The sequence below is a fragment of the Pelmatolapia mariae genome, linkage group LG7 (assembly GCF_036321145.2).
Source record: "Pelmatolapia mariae isolate MD_Pm_ZW linkage group LG7, Pm_UMD_F_2, whole genome shotgun sequence".
Classification (NCBI taxonomy): Eukaryota; Metazoa; Chordata; class Actinopteri; order Cichliformes; family Cichlidae; genus Pelmatolapia; species Pelmatolapia mariae.
This window is the reverse complement of record NC_086233.1, coordinates 42,381,090-42,400,207: the sequence shown is the minus strand read 5'-3', so window position 1 is coordinate 42,400,207 and position 19,118 is coordinate 42,381,090. Positions and strand designations below refer to the sequence as shown.

The following is a 19,118-nucleotide window of genomic DNA, read 5'->3' as shown; positions in this document are numbered from 1 at the left end:
GTAAAACCACTTTTTAGAAGTGCCAGTTGTTGTTCATATCTTAATTTGAAACACTAGATGCCATCCAGATGGAAAAAATAAGGAACCTAAACAAAGTTTCTGCTAGAAAAGTGCAAGAGTTGAAACTACATGATGTTTTACTTTCAGACAGCTCGTGCTATCTATTGCATCATCCAACCAACCATCGGTCATTAATTAGCATTTATTTTTTGGACTCTTCATAGATTTTGAAAGTTTTATAGATCAGCGCTGACTTGTGAAAAACTGTGACTTATGTGTATCTGGTTTCTGAATGGAAGACAATGAAAAGTCAGTGGGAGCTGTTTTCCACTGCTTTTTTTCCCTCTTCCATTTCTGCAACTTGTTGTTGCTTCTCTGGCTTCTGTTCCAGGATGGTGTCAGTGTGTTTGTCAGCTAGTGTGGTGGGGGAGCATAGTTCAAAGTGACCCAGGTTTCCTGTCATGTGGTTTTAAATGGTGTGGAGGGCCAGCGGGGGATGTCCACGGGTTAAAGAAACGTTTCCGAAGGCCCCATTCTGATATGGTTGCACATGCCGAGTCATGTACATATACACAAGTATGAAGAAATATGTTACACAACAGATGTTATTAGATAAAATGCCTGCACGTGCATAACGACTCACACATGGTACTTATGCAATAACAATATTATAGCCATTTGATATCAAATTATGTACATTAGGACATACACAGTCAAACATACATACATGTGCACATACACACATGTGCAAAAACTCTCACACACCCACACGCACACACACACACACATGTGCGCGTGCTCACACACACACACACACAAACACAGACACACAAACAGTGGTGGCGGGCTCTTTGTGTGCCGTAGGCAGAGTGGCCCAGCCCAGCCTGGTGGCTGACAGGCATGTGTCTTTGTTAAGTCGGTTCCTATAATGGCTCTCATATGTGGCCCATTTCCTTCAGGCCCACAAAGGCACAGGCCCTAACCGCACCGCCTGGGCCCTAGCTAACGGGCTAATTAATGACTGCAAAGCCGCACTCCTCCTCCTCCTCCTCCCTCTCTCTCTGTTCTTCATTTATAACTCTTGTCTCCTCCTTCGCCTGCCCTCCTCCTCCTTTTCTTTCTTTGAGATCTTGTCTCCGAGTGTTGCTTTCTTATTGTTTTTGCTTCGTATTTTCAACTCTGTTCGATCCTGTGCCGTGATTTCTGTGTGCTGCCCTCTGCTGAAAGGTGGCTTCTATTTACGCAGTGATGAACTACAAGCTACGATATGGTTTTGATCGCCGTTCATAATTTAGGATTTTGACACAGTACTGGCAGTCTGTGACAGCTAAATAAGTTTCAGATGTAATTCTTTATGCATCACAATAGATTTGATCTTCCCCTCTCTACATTCATCACTGCTGCTCTTAATCACCTAAAGCTTTTCCCTTGTCGATAAAGTGCTGATGTAAGGTGAGATTGCAAATAGCCGGGGTGTTAAACCTGCCTTAACACAAACAGGCACAAACACAATAATCCACACACTCACACACATGCATAAGAACTAATGGTGCAAGGAAATGGCTTAGATAGACAGGCAGCTCCTACGTCAGCACATACAGCTTCAGACACAATGACTCGGAAAGCCATGGAAAGCCCATAACGTCGATTGGACTCACCAGCTATGGAAAATGCCTAATTCCCGATTTTACAGTGGCCCTCCCTCCAATCTATTAACCTGTGTGTTAGCCTAAATAAAAATCCTATAAGCAGCATACAGTAATTCTGTGTCCTTTAATTATAGTGTGTTTTCATTATGCTCACGTGGGTGTAACAAGATAGTGAAAGAAAAAAAAAATCTGCTCTCGTGGTGATTTTGGCTTGGAGGCCAAACTGTGTTAGCCCCGCTTCTGCATTTATCACGTGATACACCCTGCCTCAAAAAGGCAGTTTATGGACAGCTTTAAAACTGTGAATAAAGATTTCCAAGTTACAAAATGATTATTTTTAGTATCAGCATTTGCTCCGTTTAGTGCAATAACTTTTGGAATGTCTGTCCGAGCAATGATTGTTTAATTTAAACCCATTTATGAATGTGATGGAAAGAAGAGGTTAGTCACACCAGCTGGTGGGAATCTTGGTTGTGTATGGCTTTCTAAGGTTTCAGCTGAGAATGATGCTAATATGAATGCTGTGTATACCCTAACTTTTTTAAGCATGCACAACAACCAGGTGGTAATGAAAAGACCTTGGGAAACTCTATCATGCGGTGGCCCTGAGAGGCCAAACGGACTGCAGCTTAAGAAAACACCAGCAATAAGAAAAACGCTGCAAAAGCACACAAAACACAATAGGAAATAGGAAAAAACTAGAAAAATGAAAACAGAAATAGGAAAAAACAAATTTCTATAAGCACAAGGGAAGTGTTTCTGGGGAGACAATAACCCGACGGACCAGTTGCAGGAACCCAAAACATGGTAGGTGTGTTTTATCGTGATTCATATTATACTGATGACGGATTTTTAGGCTAATAGTTATGCTAACACACTTACTGCTCCTCTTTTCTTTCCTCACAAAACCGATAGATCCTCCACTTCTTTTAAGTGTCTCCCAACGCAATTCTTAGCATATTTTGGTTCCTGCAACTAGTCCGTCGGATTATTGTCTCCCCAAAAACACTTCCCTTGTGCTTTTGGAAATCAGTTTTTTCCTATTTCTGTTTTTTTTTCCCTGTTTCCTTTGTCGTTTATCCTATTTCTGTTTTGTTTTTTCCTATTTCTGTTGTTGTTTTTTCCTATTTGGGTTGTGTTTTGTGTGCTTTTGCAGCGTTTTTCTTATTAATGGTGTTTTCTTAAGTTGCAGTCCGTTTGGCCTCTCAGGGCCACCGTAGATATTAGCTACTGAGCAGCTTTCATTTTAAGGAGTGATGCACCACGTTGTGATCTGATATGTGGTCCTTTGTAATACACCATTAGCTCCTCAAGTATCTATAGCTAACAAGTCAACAACAAAATTGCTACTTTTTGTAATATATAAATCATAATATATAATCTTAACTTGAGTTTGTATATAAGCTGGATAATCCAAATGAAGACCTAAGTGGCACAACATTGTCCAAAAACAGCTATAGCCACTGATGAGCTTCGCACTTGGTTAGCTCTCAGTTATGTTAGTGAAACTTTTGTTACACTAAATCATTTGATTAAAACTGCATTCAGTATAAATCGGGATTTTTAAAGTCCAGCCTTTACCCCACAGTTACCTGTCCTACACGACACAGAAGTGAATTAGCCAGAGCCACAGTGTGACACTGTTGGTTGGCTGAAAACGGAACTATTAGAAATATTCGACATAGTCACTAACTACTTGCTTTCATAGTAAATATACCAATAACCTATTCAGCTGCTGCAACACGTTCAGATGTTACAGGAAAATTAGGTTAGGAGCTTGTCCATGAGAAGACCGGCAAGCTTGGAATATATAGTAGTGCCCAGAATTAGACCCAAGTCTGGTTAGGGTGCTTTCACTTTACTGTGGTCCTGCTCTCTGAAGGGAGCTGTGTGCTGATTTGAGGTCCATCACAACTGTTTCCACATTCTAAATCAAACTCAAAAACTTTCCTATTCTTCCAGGCCTATGGTTAATTACTGTGTGCGTGTGTGTATGTGTGTGTGGGTGTGTGTACATGTGCTGTAGCACTTGCTTCTTGTACAGTTTGTTATATGTGTGGTTATGTGTTTCAGCGAGTATTTTTTTTTCCAGTTTTTTTTATAGTTTTATTCTCTATGTAAGCTATTTTGCATCTCTAAACCCATATTTGCTAGCTGTAACTGTAAGTGTTGTCTGAAGTGTTGCCTGTCTTTCTTTAAGCATGCCTTTTTGATAAGTCGATCTTCTTTTAATTTAATTTGTAGGCAGTTGTTGGCAGTGCTGGAATAGCAGCTTTTGTTGCAGGAAATTTTCCCAAATGATGCCAAAAATTACAATAATTGCAGTAACCTGCAATTATTGTATTATGCAGTAACATCAGTGTGCAATTTTCTACACATTAGGCCTGTTTTGGGGATGCACTGGACAGTGGTGGAAATATTTTTGCAATATTTATAAGATAAGATTAAATTTTGACAGAACGGTAGTGAGATGATGTGCAGTATGTTAAACCTAAGTTTAAAAATAAGAATAAAAACATATTGATCTATTTGGCTCTCTATTGTTCATTTTAAAGTTGACTCAATGAGCAACATCACCAAAATCTTCAGGGCTTAATGTTTTTCAGTTGGTTACATACTTTACATGTATACTTTGCAGCGGTGGATGATGCTGTGAATGTCAAGTTTAGTGTCGCACTGGTTCAAATCCACTTGTGCATACCTGCTGCAATCAGGCAACTATGTTTCTTTGTCTTCTCTGTTTCTCAAACAGATCAGTGTACAGACAGACCACATACGTACTCATTGCCCCCTAACCTTGCTGCCCTTACACAAGAGGACCATTAATTCTGTGTGTGTCTGCGTGTGTACACATGTTCCTTGTTGCCTAGGTGTGTATGTCGATGTGTCTGGTGGGCAGTTAGAGGAAGGGGACCTTGTGTTTTCTTAGTGGCTGAGCAGAGGGGGGCCCCTGCAGCACCACCTTCCCCAGTCCATTCATCCAACCTCCCCCCCTCCCCTTGGTAAAAGGAGATCTTTGTGTGTTTGCGCTAGTGAAGCAGCCCCAGTCAGTCCCAGTGTTCCCAGAGGAATACAATGAATGGAGGCATTTTGTCCCACTCTATAACCTACACCCCCCAACTTCACTCTTTTTCTTCTTTTTTTAGCCATTCGGACACACAGACTTGTTTTTCTTCTCTCTTCATTCTCTTTTGTCCGTGTCACAAGACGTTGGCCCTCTTGTCTGCCTGCATGTGTTTATAGGAATGCCTCAAAAGTACACTGACCTACAAGTGTGTTTGCTTGTGTGTGTGATGACTGCCTCCTGAGATATCAGGCTTTTTATCTGTGTGACCTATCAATGCTGTCAGAGGAGCTGCTCAGGTGGCACTTGTAACTCCCCACATACCAGACCAAGCATGCAAGTTGGTGGCTCATGCTCTGTTTTGGCAGAGCTATGTGTGGAGACACGCATTTGAGCATTTTTATCTTCATTATACAGTGTAGTGGTGAAGATAGACAGGACAGTGATGAGAGAAGGGGAAGACACACAGAAAAGGGCCACGGGTCAGACTTGAACCAGGGCTGCTGCACTACGGCTCTGTTCCATGTAGTTGTCTGAAGTGGTGCGCAGAAGCCTGTTCTTAAACCAATTATATACTTTTAAACCAACTGGTGATTCTAAATTGACTGTAGGTGAAAATGTGAGTGCAAATTGTTGCCTGTCTGTCTGTGTTAGCCCGGCGACAGACTGGTGACCGGTCCGTGGTCTAGCTTGCATCTTTTCCTGTGGCACCTGAGATGGCTCCAGTCCCCCATGTGACTCTAAATTGGATAAAGGAAAGAGGATGGATGGAATGGACAAAGCAGTGTATTTCTATTTGGTTTACTCAATAGCCCAAAGCCAGTTAATTGATATCCAATTAACAATGATAAAAAAGAGTTTCGAACAAAAGTAGAAAATTCTCATGAATTCTCAGAAGCCATTTCTTTTTTTCTGAATGCAAAATGCTTTTCAGCGTTAATCAGGTATAAAAAAATCAGTCCATGTACTTTCTGTTGATCAATTAATCGCCTCAGCAAACACAGTAAGTTCAGAAATAGTTCCTTCCTTCTCTCTCTTTCCTTCTCTCTCTATTTAATTATGCTCTTTGAACCTCCCTACCTCAAGCCTTTCAATCCATCCACACACTAACCACGAACAGCGCATAAGACGGTCATTTTATTCAACTAATTCAGCAAGGCAATCCCGCTGCTTATATGCACAGTAATCATGCAACATGCTGCTTGTGTATGCTTGAGCTCCAGTGATGAACCTTCCCTGGGAGGTCAGTGGGAGGGGAGAAGGCAGCGTTGTCAATGAATTGGTAGTAAAGGAGACGAATGGAGGTAGATGGCATTGAAGTGAGGAGGGAAATGGAAGGAGGAGGGAAGTGTCTAAAAACATTTATCTGAAAGCGTAACATAGTCACAAAAGAAAAGTTGAAAACAGAGGAATAAAACCAGAATAATGAAGAGCAGATATGAAATGACAAGAAATTTTGAGATTTTTTTCACTCACAAGGTGATTAATTGAGGAATCAATCACAGAGAAGAAAGTCAGGTTTAACTGAAATTAAAATATAGTAATATTAATAGTAAAGTTAGTTATTATCAGACATTTATTTGATTGACTTTGATTTTTGACCTCCCTAATATGGACTTTTTGGCTTTTTGACATTACCTCCTTTTCTTCCTTTCTCCTTTTCAAGGGTTTTTGTTTTTATTTTATTTTTTTAAAATTTGAAACATTAGTTATCCAGTAACTTCTAGAGCTCTATTAATGATATAAAAAGACAAATTATATTTCTTAATAAGCCATTTGAACAAACAATCCTTGGGGGCATTTTTTTAAGAAAAAGAAGAGGCAACGAGAGAAAAAAAAATGCAAAAAGAGAAAAGACTGCGATAAAGGTAAGAGATAGAAGGAAAGAAAGTGGGGCCGTCCGGTGGTTTAACAGTCAGCCCTAATAGATTCCTGCAGGCTCATCTTTGATTTGTTTCTTTTCAGTTCAAGCCCTCGGCGTCTTGACTTAGTCAAACCCACAGATTTTAAGAGCCTTTCAAGCTGACATGAAAGGCAGCTGTTAACCTCTCTGTTGTTTTAAAGGCCTTTTCTTGGCATCTTTACACTTGTCTCTTAAGAGTATATGTCTTAATTTGTTGTTTGGCTTCTGTTCTTCAACTCGCACCAGTTGATCATGTCATTGCCTGCATTGTTTTTCCCTTCCTCACTTTAACCTTCCTTTGTGATTTCTCATTTTAAATCATTCTTTCTTTCTCTCTGCTTCTGTTTTATTTTATTGCTTTTGTTTCTACCTCTTTACCTTGTTTATTTGCGATTTTCTCGTTTCTCATCTGCCTTTTCTATCATTGCTCATGATTTTTATTCTTCTTTAAAAATCTTTTGAGTTTTCTGGTAAATCTTGGAACTTTTTTTTTGCTGTTGTTGTCTGTGAATCTGTGTCTGTGTGTCAGTATTATTTAATGGATACAGCAGTTGGCTGATATCTCTCATCTCTTGTCTCTCTCTCCCAGGTCCAGGGTCATATGCCTCCTCTGATGATACCAGTGTTTCCTCACGACCAGCGGTCTCTGGCTGCAGCTGCCGCAGCACAGCAAGGCTTCCTTTTCCCACCAGGCATGTCCTATAAGCCAGGTATAACCCCCCACCCCCCTACCCCCACCACACACACACACACACATGCAGTGGAATCCCAGTCTATGTTAATGAAATGTGTCAGGTGAGGAATGTTCTGAAAATTAGCGCAGAGATTTACAAGACGCACTTCAGGATCAATACATTGGACACAGTGGGGACTGGAATGTCTCCTTCATGGCATGCTGCAAGCATGTCAGTTGCACAACACATCCTGCAACATGGAATTTCACGCTTTCCCTCTCTGTCTCTTTCTCCCAAGAGTTTTCACCTTTTGCACACCAACCCAACAATATAGACATAAGGGCGACGCACTCAGAAAAATCACGTACGTTGCACTTAAATAAGGGCATGCATGTTTCGGCAGACCGTAAGGATTTTGCACAAACAGGCTCAAGAAAAAACACTTAAAGTCGCCCACAGAAAGAAATGCACCGCACTTCATTGGATTGTCTGCACCACCTGCTTTCATCAAGTCTTTTGCACATTCCTTTCTTGCAAACATCCCTCCAGGTGCTTGCCTGACACAGTACAGCACTGACCCGTCATACGAATATTACTCCTACTGCACGAGCATTCACTCCCGTGAGGCCGCAAAGAGAGGAAGAAATGAAGAAAGGGATTAAAAAGCTATTATTGTATACTCTCCTTTGACATTGGTCTGTTTTCAACAAAGGCTTGGACATGGAAAGCCTTTTAAGGACAAACAGTAGGGGTTATACACATACTCATATATGAATTTATGAGTGCATCACAATGAGGAAGCTCTGGACTTGAACTCTGCTTGCTCTGGTCTCAAGCACTCGAGTGTGCCGACAGCAAGCGTTAATAACCTTTGAATAAAATTTCTGTGACCCTTCATGGTTCATCTGGCATGAATAAAAACATGAGAAGAGTAAGGAAGGAGACAAAGAACGAGACAGAGCGAAAGAGACAGAGAGGCCTGACTGAAGGTAAAGAGCAGGTTAGTTCTTGTGCAGTACACCCCCCACGACCTCGCTCTACAATATGTGTTGTTTTGGTTATTCAACAGGTGAGAATTACCCAATGCAGTTCATTCCATCTGCAATGGCAGCTGCAGCAGCGTCTGGACTCAGCCCGTTACAACTACAGGTAAGACACAAACAACTTCATCAAAACAAACAAGCAAAAATGTGTGTGTGTGATTTAATACTACTTGGAATATATAGAGATATTTTCCTCTAAATTAAAACTGTGTAAAACACGTGAGTAATGGCTTACCAGAACAAAATGATCACATACTTGAAACAAGACCAGAAACAGGCTGTCTGACAATGAAGTGATGAAAAGTAAGGGTGTGGAAGTTGGTGGGTGTGACTGTTTTTCTGTAAGATATGCTTCATTTTCACCTGGATTCAGTTAATAATAGTATTATTATGTGAAACCTCCTGCACACTTGGCGATGACTCAAACATCTTATTGCCTTTGCTGTCAAAGGTTTGACTTTACTTGACATGACCTGATTAGAATGTTTTGTCCAACTTGTGCTGTATATTTTTTCATAGTGCCACTAATAATTCTTTTAATTCTGTCACTGAACAGAGTCTATGTCTATTCTTTAAGTGAATGCATTGTAATCAGTTAAACAACTGCAGCAGAAGTATGACGTCTGGAAAAACAGACAAAGAAAAAAGGGTGACTGTTTGTTCGCCATTTAGGGGAACATACCAGAGTGCTGACTGACAGGTACATAAACGCAGCAGCTGAGATGAGAGCAAAAATTTAACTAGTTGAGTAGTTTAGATTAATCTATTTGCTGTTATTTAGGATGGGTTAGAAATGGGGCTGGTGGTATTCAGATGGTTTTTGAGTGAAATATGTAAATCATTTATGCACTTTTGATGTGTATTGAATGACCCTCTGCCTTGTTTGTGTATGTTTCCTCTCTTACCCCAGGAGAGGGTCTAGTGAGAAGGAATAAAAAACAGAAAGAAAAACACCAAAAGTTTAAGATAAATTTAAAAAAGACTCCAAATGAGAAAAAAATATAACATGACACGTTGATTAAAATAAAAACTTTTTAATACTTCCCATCTATTGCGGTCTTAGAGAACACAGCAGTCTATTAATCTATATCTAGCTCGAAGTCTTTTCTGTTTTGAACGTCATGAGTAAGAAGCCAAGGCTATTGTGCAACTTGTTGAGTGTCTGGTAGACCTAACCTTGGAAGAGCCTCTGGCAAAAGCTACAATATAGAAAAGAACTAGATGCTTTGCATGTGAAGTGATAACTTCACGTACAATGGCTGCATAGTTAAATAAGCAGACAGAAGGTCTACTGTTATCAAAAGAACTGAGAGAAAGAGAGAAATGCCACACTTGGAGGTGTCCTCTGTGCAGCTTGTAGGTCCTGACCTTAAAAACACAAAAATGAAGCAAATGAATTACCTGCAACCACAGTAATTTGTCTGCTGCCATTATTTGTTTTCTGATTTTGCTTTTTCATAAACCTAACCATTATTCCCACCTTTATTATTCTCTAAAATATTCGCAACTACCTCAAAAAATTCCATACAAGCTCAAATCATTATTCTAAAAGAACTTGAAATACAAACAGAAGCTGGAACAGAAGCTTTCTTCGTACTTTTAATAGAGTTCCTGTACATTTGATTTTTTTTTTCAATAAAGCAACGTGACACATTGGTTGAAGATGATGCTCCATAGGTTGCCAAAATGCTAGCCCTCTTATCCACTGCTTGTCAGCTGTGTCAGACAAAAGCTGTTATGATGAATCACAGAGGAATTCCAACCCAACAGCACAACACCTGGCCCACACAATTCATCAAATATTTTATTGCTTGACACATGTGCTTTGAGAATAGCACTTATCCATAATGGTTATCACAGAGCACATTTCCAGGGGAGGGGGCAAATCAGTGAAATAAAAACGAAGAAAACCTCGACTCCCTAAAGATGCTTTCGAATTTCACAACATAACATCACACATCATCAACACTTCCTGCTTTACCTACCGTCAGCTGAAAAAACAAAAGCCCTCACGAGCTTTTTCACTGGCAAACAATACTGCTTCATCATGTCAGTTGTTACCATAGCGTGCCTTTTGGATATAACAAGAATCCTTATCTCAGTTTATTCAATTTGTATTGTGGTTTTCGATTATCGAGGCCCTCATTAGCCGCTATTGACTTAGCAAAGCGCCGTGCTGCGCTGAGGGGATCGGAGCCTCCTGGTTCCACTCCTGGCTTTGAAATTATCAAAAGAGCTGTACGGTGAGTGAGAGGTAAGAGGATGAGTGATGTCAGAGACGCAAACTCATTCACGTTTAAACACTGCCTGAGACACAGAGAATAAGAGGCAGAGAGAGCAACCTGAATGAAAGAGGAAGTTTCTCATCAAGGCATTGGTTGAAAACAAGTCAGAGACTGCCAAGAAAAAAAGCAAAAAAGCAGCGAGACCGAGGAAGTATTTAGGCTGGGAAAAAAACAATTATTTGAGGAATTTTTTAGGAGATGGAGTGCTGGTTTCCAGCATATTTGAATATTGTTTTGACAATAATGTCAAAAGAAATCCTGATGATGAGATTTAATAATGGTACTTGTCTTTTTAGTTAGTCCATTTGCATCAATAAAATGTTTAAGGTGCACCTTTTGTGACACGGGGCAGTAACATGGGCTGCAGAATGTACAAAAAGACCTGCGTAGTGTAATGATAGCAGTTAGTATTTTTACAAGACCTGGGTGTATTTGCAGTATTAGCGTTCAGTATATAAACTGCAGCTTTCTGATGCTCTTCCCAACATTGCAGCATATTGCTTTCAATATTACAATATGCAGTGAACATATGATCATCCAGCAGTGACAGCTGACACATTTTGTTGCTCATCTGTCCTGTTGTGATCGATTCGTATTTGCATTTGAGCAGCTGTTACCGCTACCATCACCTATGATGATGATGATGATGATGCATACATTAAAAATCTGTATGGATATAAAAGTATGAATCTATCTTTGGTTACAGTAGTTACTTTTACTCTTTCACATGACATCAATTTTACAGTGATGTCTTGACAGGCCACAAACTGAGGCCTTACCCATTCTATTAATTTTAGATAGTCTCAGTAAAGTTGCAGGAGTGACGTAGCAACCAGAGACTATACAAACGGAATGGCACTTCTCTACAATGGCTACAGATAACTACTGGCACAGCGAAGTGAGCGGGACCAGAGATAAACTTTTCTCAACTTGCAGGCAAGCGACTGAAGCGACCACCACTGTAAACGCAGGATACCACTAATTAACATGTGACCTTGTAGTAAATACATTAGAGGGTTACCTGGGTAGCCAGATACCAGCTGTCAGGTTTAAAGTACTGCACAACAGGCAAATCAGTTCTAGTCTGGATGCAGCTTTAACTGTGAAAAAGGGAAACTGTGCATTATCGTGTTAGCATTATAAACAGACAATTATATTATATTTGTTCTGTGTTATCAACCAACTCTGCTACATACTGTAGTCAAAACACACCAGCTGGCATCAAACATTTGTAATGCCAAATCGATGCTCAGTTCAGGATAGACAGATGTTGTAGTCAGACTGCTCCAGATGTTTCAAAGTTGAGCCCTGTAGCCCTCATTCAAACAGCTGGCTGGCACTGAAGGTCAGAAAGAATAATTTCACACAGGAAAAGTCACCATCAGAAAGTGCTGTCTGAAAAGTTTTATATTGTATATCTATATCTATACACCTTTATAAGTCATCTAAATCTGCATTACTAAGCTGTCTGGGAAAGGCTGTTAAGCAAGCCTTGACCCATCATGAACTGACCTACCAATTCTGATAGCACAAATGTTCCACTATTGGCGTGGGAACTTGATCCATCCAATTGTTTCCAGAGCATTGCAATAGACCCTTCACAACAGTAGATTTCTGCTGAAGAAAGGCTCTCTTTGTGTGCCGCTAATGTGAGGGAAATACAGTTGCTTAGCAGACATTCTTGCTGAAATCATAAGACATCTCTCACTTTGTGTCTCCATGCTTAGTGAGTGTTAGGCACGGAGACAAAGGTGAGGAAACTTAATGTGGCCCCTGGTAATGATTTCTGCCCGACTGCCAACACACTGTACATAAAGCGTGAATGACCTTCTCTGTCATACACTGAGAAACATGTTTGATACAGACTGATAAAACCGAGAACCAGAGGTCTTTATGCAGCCTGTCTCTCTTTCCATCTGTCTTACCATCTTTTTAACACAAAAGTGCAATATTTAGAATCTGCCCTCTGTCCGGGCCGACTCAGTGACAGTCGATGCAGTTCATGCTCTTCTTCCTCCTCCCCCTCCCCCCCCAAACGAACCTGCTGAAAAAAAGACAAAACCTCATTTGTTTTCTGCACTCCTGATAGCAGCTGGACACTAAAAGAGGCCAGCTGAAGGGAGTCTCCACTCAGCCCCTAATGGGACAGAGCAGTCTGAGCATGGAGGAGGCTGCTGGTGGACTACGATCTGATAGTCCAAACAGAGGTGCAGACACCCACAACATCATCACCTTCTCCTTGTTTTCTAAAGAATTACAGTAATGTAGCCCCCCCTCCAAAAAAAGAGAAAGCAAAAATGCTAATAATCACGTGTGTCAGAAATGACAGACTAATTATTTGGATTTTAGTGAAATGGGCACTGATATCCAAAGAGTCAAATAGTCTGGACAGCTGAGACACACTTCGAGGCCCTCTTTGTCAATTTGCAATTTAGGAAATTGCAGCATTGTCTTCCCTCGGGAGTTGGCTGAATGGCAGGAACTCTGGTTGGTGTTGTTTACGCTGCAGATTGGTTTCCCCAGTACACAATCAATCTCTGAGTGTCTTGAAGAAGCAGAGAAAAAAAATCAGGTAAAAGCTCTTATTGTCAGTCTGTTGTTTGTTCAACAGTTCCCTCCTCATATTTGTAACCGTTGACAGAATCGCTGCTCGCAGCACAAAAGCTGTGGGTGTGTTTGCGAAAAAAAAAAGCAGTGCGTGTGTTTGTGCAGACATGGGTGTGAGATCCTAACTGTGTGTTTTACCTCAAGGACTCATGTGTCTGCCCCAGCCCCTGCTCCCCTTAGAGCTGTAAGAATATCAGGCATCACCAGAAGTAACTCTGTGGTTGGCTTGATTGACGCGAGAGGCCTCACCACCAGTCATTCAAGGCACATTCTTACAGGGATCTCATATCGCCAGGGGTTGGACCGAGCACTCCCGGTACCTTCCAAGGAAAATAAGCGGCGTGACATCAGGGCTTTGTTTCAGCGGCGAGGCCCCTTCTGTTTGTGTTTAATATCGCTCTGAGAGAAGTGGAGAGAGGGCCAGCCAATTTCTCTGGCCCCAACTGCTGAGCCTGGCGCTTTGGCGGTGAAGCGACGGTGGTCTCGTGTGTCTGCGGTGCAAAACTCTGTCCTTCTCTCTCTTTCTCCATTGTGCTTTCTTTACTTTGGATCTCTGGTCCCGGGAGGCTTTGCAGTTTTGACTGAAGGGAAATCAGATCTCACAACACTGGGGGTCATTTAGGCTGAGGGGGCAGAATGTAAAAACAGAGAAAGAAAGGGAAAAAAAACAGAGCTGGAGATGGGGTTGAAAGATATGAGAAATGATTTCTGGACCTAAACTAAGAGTCAGAAGACAAGTGGAGAGAGTCAAAGGGAGATCAAAAGAAAGTGGGACAAAATAAAGACAGAACTGTAGATGGAGGGAGGAGTACAGATGAGGTGAGAGTAATGAAAAATGAGAGGAAAGCAAAAAAGAGAAAAAAAGTCAGAAAGAAAAGAGGGAATCTACTGAAGGCCAGCCACGTCTGGGTGGTTTTCCTGAGGACAGGCTCTTTGATACTCCAGCACTCACACTCCAATGCATTTAGACAGGGGCTGACAGTGGTTTCAGGCAGTGGTTTGTCTGGCCAGTTAGCTTTGATTTAGAAGACCCTGGACTGTGGGCCGAGTATTTGACTCTTTGATTTTTGCTAAGTACCTTGGATGAAAAGTCAGTTCTCCTTTTTTCCCCTTTGTCATTTAATGTTTTCATCCAACACTAAAGGCTTATACTTTGAGGGTTTTCTTTTTTATTTCTCTGCTATTTTCAAGCATTTTTTCAATTGAAACACTGGTCCAAGGTGTAAACTATGAACACCTGCTTAAATCTGATTATCCACTGTTGTCTTGCTTTGGATTAAAGTAAGTAAAGAAATTGCCTGAAGCATTAATGCAAGAACAAACCAGAGGTGACAAGATAAGTTAGAGACCCATGAAGCAGTTCCTAATATAATATTCCTAATCTAATTTTACATTATTTGACTTTTACCATTTAAAATTATGTCTCTGCTAAGAAAGCCAAGACTAAACATTAAAACATCAGGACAATACCAACCTTTTATTACAAGTAAAACTGAAGCAAGGCTATTAAGCCTAACTTCAGAATAGGTACCATTTTTTTCCTATTCAAAAGCTGAAAGATGCTGATCTTTGTGCAAGCTGCTCCAAGCATCTGTTGAAAAAATAACTGTCAGAAAAGTACTGTAGATAATCTAGCATAAAAAAATAATTTGCTGGAATCCCTCCTTGATAAATAATACCTCAAACAAATCTTACATTTGTGTGGGATGCTCTTGTCAACTTCAGATGTAGATGTGTGTGTGGGTGTGTGTGTGTGGGTGTGTGTGCCTGTTTCCATCTAAGTACAGTGTGTCTTTGGCTCAAAAGATGCAGCCAGTACCAGGGAAAGGATAAACCAAAATAAATAAATAAATAAAATTGACAGAATCAAGGGTGTGTGTGCGCGCGCGTGTGTGTGTGTGCATGAAAAAGAAAAGAGGAGAGAGAATGAAAGAGGAAAGCCACTGACTAGCTGCTGGCGCGCGATGTTAATAGCCTGTCGGTTTTGCTGGTTTCTTCCCTTTTTTTGCAGCAGCTGTATGCCGCCCAGCTGGCAAGCATGCAGATCTCACCAGGAGCCAAGATGGCTCCCCTCCCACAAGCTCCCAACTCCTCCAGTCCTCTTTCTCCCTCCACCCTCAAGAGCGAGAAGCGAGCATCCAGCCCTGTCTCTCAGATTAAGGTAGGTACTTTGTTCAAATGTTGTTAAATGAGTGCGCCCTGCCAAGAGAATGGAGCCAGTGTAGATGTACCGAGAGCTTCTTGTGTGTTCTCTTGATGATGTTATATTTAAATGTGTGTAAATGGCTTTGCTGACTTTTGCTACAATAGTGAATTAGACTTGTGTTATGGGTATGTGCAGGGAAATATGGTGATAAATTAGGAGACAACATAATAGAAGAAGAAGTAAAAAGTGGGCTCCAAATGTTGTAATAATAATGTTGATGGTCACTGCAAGTAAAAGTGAAAGCTGGAAATATGGAATTTGTTGAAACAATGAGCTGTGCATTGGCCCCTGTGTTCTTCACTGTCAATTAGAAACAGCTTATTTAAATGTCACAGGCTGATGCACACACAAACACATGCGCACTCACAAGCTGACACTGGCGCTGGCTGCTGTTTGGCAGCGTACGCCTGATCTTTACTCGGTGACGAGGCAGTAATGGAAGCCATGTGTGTGTGTGGGGCACAGCTGCAACCGGCGTCACAATAGACCGGCGTCAGAGCTCACCGCACTCAAACAGTAGTGCCGTGCCCTCCAAACTCCTCATCCTCCACAGTAAACCCCACGCATACTCATCCCACCCTCAGCACGCCACCCGCATCCTAACTTACCCCCTTTCCCCACGCGAAAGCTCGTTCTGTGCTCCTTCCCTTCTCAAAACTTCCTCAGCTGCGGCTCAACTCCAAATTAGAGCCACGTTCATTAAATGTTTTCTGCCAACACAAGAGCCACAGTCAGACTGTGCTGGCGTGCTGAAGTTTACTTTATGCTACTATTTTTCCTTTTCCAAGAATTCTTTATGTGGATTAGTGTGGTCATGAAGATCTGATCAGAAATAAGAAATCACACAAACAAATGTACCATTGTTTATATACAGTAAGGAGGCTTAAAGAGCTGATCGGTCGAATTCATTTATTAAAGGCCAAAAACTTAAGGATCACCAAAGGCTCTTCAAGTAACACTGCAGAACATCAGCAGGTTTGCTCAGCTTTATATCAGCTTCTAACTCTTACTTTATAGCCTTTTTATTAACCCTTTATGTGGTAATTTAGCTCTTGTTGAAAGGGCTTTGTATAAATGGATGCCGCACCTGTTTCATTAACAGGAGGAAGGATCCACACAGCCACTGAACCTCTCAGCTAGACCCAAGACAGCTGAACCTCTTCGCTCCCCGACATCTCCAACACAGAGTCTGTTCTCTGGAAACAAGACCAGCCCCACAGGCATGGGCAAAGGCCGCATCCCCAGCCCAATTCCCAGCATGGGCCGGAACACCTCCCTGGGTAGGTAACAACACCACTGGCTAGCTGGGGTGGGCCACCTAGTCTACTAGCACTGCTACATTTCATTAACATTCATTAACACTATCCTTACACTTATCTACAATTAGAATGACACAGAGTAAATGCTGCAAAGAAAAAACACTGAGGCGAAACACTGATGTACTTTTGCTCATGGATTCTCTTTCACACACAAACCAACACTAATATGCATTTGTGCACGAATGTATCGCTCACATCTGCAGTGTACATCCGCCCAAAGCAAACACGTCGAGCAAAAAAAAAACCTTGCCTTCAACTTAGCCGGAAAAACAAAAACATCACCCACCCAAACACCTCCCACTCCCACAGCCACCCACAGACAAACCAAGAAGCGTTGCATGTGCCTGATAGACTGCAGACACCTAAACCCCATGAGGAGACCTGTGTATGTGTGTGTGTGTGTGTTTTGTGTGTGTGTTTGTATTTTACAGGAGTCCAAAGCCCTGTATTTAGCCCCAATGAAAACCCTGGCAGCGGAAGCAGTGAAACCCAGCACACGTTATTTGGTTTTTAAGAGCTTCCTCACATCATTGTCTGCCCGCGCTAGACCTTTTATGCCCCTACCTCTGCTATCTGTTATTAAGGCCAATCTAAAGCCTCTCATTATATCCCCCCAGAAAACAATTTCACCAGTTCGTCTGGAGTGGCTTTGAGGACGCGACGCTTGTGTTCCTGCAAAGTTATTTTTTCCCATTTTAACGGCCACCCAAGCATACAGTGCTTCCTACTTGTCTGCTAATTAAATGAGGAGGGCGACGGAAACTTTGCATCCTTTTATTTATTTATTTCCCCTTATTCTTCAAATGTGCATCAGCTTCAAAAGTGTGTGAAGCGTGGTGCATAAACAAGGGGGAGGAGGCTCAGTCATGTTTTGACACAAATGGCCTGGAACAAAACTTGAACAACATTTGGAACTGATATAAGACTGGAAATCTCATGTTTATACAGTTGAAATGTTATTTAATGGGAATTTGTATTCAGCCTTTCTGAACATTTGACTATAAGGACTTACACTTTCTATTCTAGTATCAGTAGAATCTTAGTAAAAGCAAAAGCAAAAAAGTAAAGTAAAAGCACTAAACTGAGTTCTAAAAAGTTTGGGGTCTGGTTTGTTCAAATAGAAATTTGTAGCACTGGGTAATAGCACAGATCAAATATGAGCGCACATATGGACAAAAGTCTTGGGTCACACCTCTTAATCTTTGAATTCAGGTCTTTTCAGTCCTATTTCCACAGGTGTATAAAGTCAAGCTCCTAGCCACAAGTGGTAATGTGTGTAAGATGCCACCATTGCAACAAGCCAGTTTGTGAAATTTTTTTCAGTCCTAGATACTCGACGATCAACTATAAGTGGTATGATTGCAAAGTGCTAGTGTTTAGGAACCACAGCAACTCAGCCACAAAGTGGCAGACCACGTAAAATTACAGATCTGGGTTTTTGGGTCCCTGTTCAATAACTGCAGAGCTTCAAACCTCCTCTGACATTAACGTCAGCACAAAATCTGTGAGCTGGGAACTTCACGGCATGGATTTCCATGACTGAGCAGCTCTTGTTGGCAATTTGTAGGTAGGCCAGTACATTTGTACATATGGTATATTCATAAAAGTTTTCTGTTTATTTATGTATGCTTGATTGCAAATCCCTTTCCCTACACAAAGTGTCAAAAAAGGACATAACCTTTTCTTTTCAGTGGTTATTCACATCAGAGCCAGAATAGTATTAAATGTGTGCAATTCATTTTTATGCTACCCGAACATGTCCCCAATGCTGTATTGCCAGTCAAAGTGACATACGACTGTCTCTCGTCTGTTCTACACCTGCAGACATCTTGTCCAGTCTCAACTCCACAGCACTGTTTGGGGACCAGGATGCAGTGATGAAGGCCATCCAAGAGGCCAGGAGCATGAGGGAGCAGATCCAGAGGGAGCAGCTCCACCAACAGCAGCAGCAGCCAGGACACCAGAGTCTGGAAGCAAAGCTATCTGCCCTCAGCAGCATGAACCTCAACAACGGCAACAAGGTTAGAAGGACATGCAGGTCACATCTGGATGCATAAGAGGATGCACACACACTTTTTACTGATAAGGTCTGAAAGAGTTACATGAACTGAATGCAGTTTTTATAGCAATTACTTGTCTTCTAAAGAAGGAATTTTGGCTCTGATCCTAAAATACTGTCAAATAAATAACATAAAGATTTGCTAAATAACTAAATAAACTTTTCAGTTCTTTTTCAATACTCAATACTTTTGGCTACAATTCCAGTCATACCTTTTCAGATTTTGAGGTTATAAAATCAGCACTGTTAATTCAACACAAATATAAATTAAAAAAAAACCCCAAATCGGTCTTTGGCTAATGCAATAAA

General features: G+C 41.3%; 1 protein-coding gene across 7 annotated transcripts in view; it reads left to right on the top strand.

The window, feature by feature from the left end:
- The window catches only part of LOC134631138 (transcription factor SOX-6-like), a 107,083-nt gene that overhangs the window by 69,175 nt on the left and 18,790 nt on the right, over nt 1–19,118 (top strand). For 6 of the 7 annotated variants that reach the window (XM_063479158.1, XM_063479159.1, XM_063479160.1 and 3 more), the window contains 5 exons: nt 7,206–7,326; nt 8,360–8,439; nt 15,237–15,386; nt 16,534–16,711; nt 18,575–18,771. In XM_063479158.1, coding sequence (XP_063335228.1) covers nt 7,206–7,326; nt 8,360–8,439; nt 15,237–15,386; nt 16,534–16,711; nt 18,575–18,771 — 726 coding nt within the window. The remainder of the gene's footprint in view (nt 1–7,205; nt 7,327–8,359; nt 8,440–15,236; nt 15,387–16,533; nt 16,712–18,574; nt 18,772–19,118) is intronic. The other variant, XM_063479157.1, reaches the window with a different exon arrangement.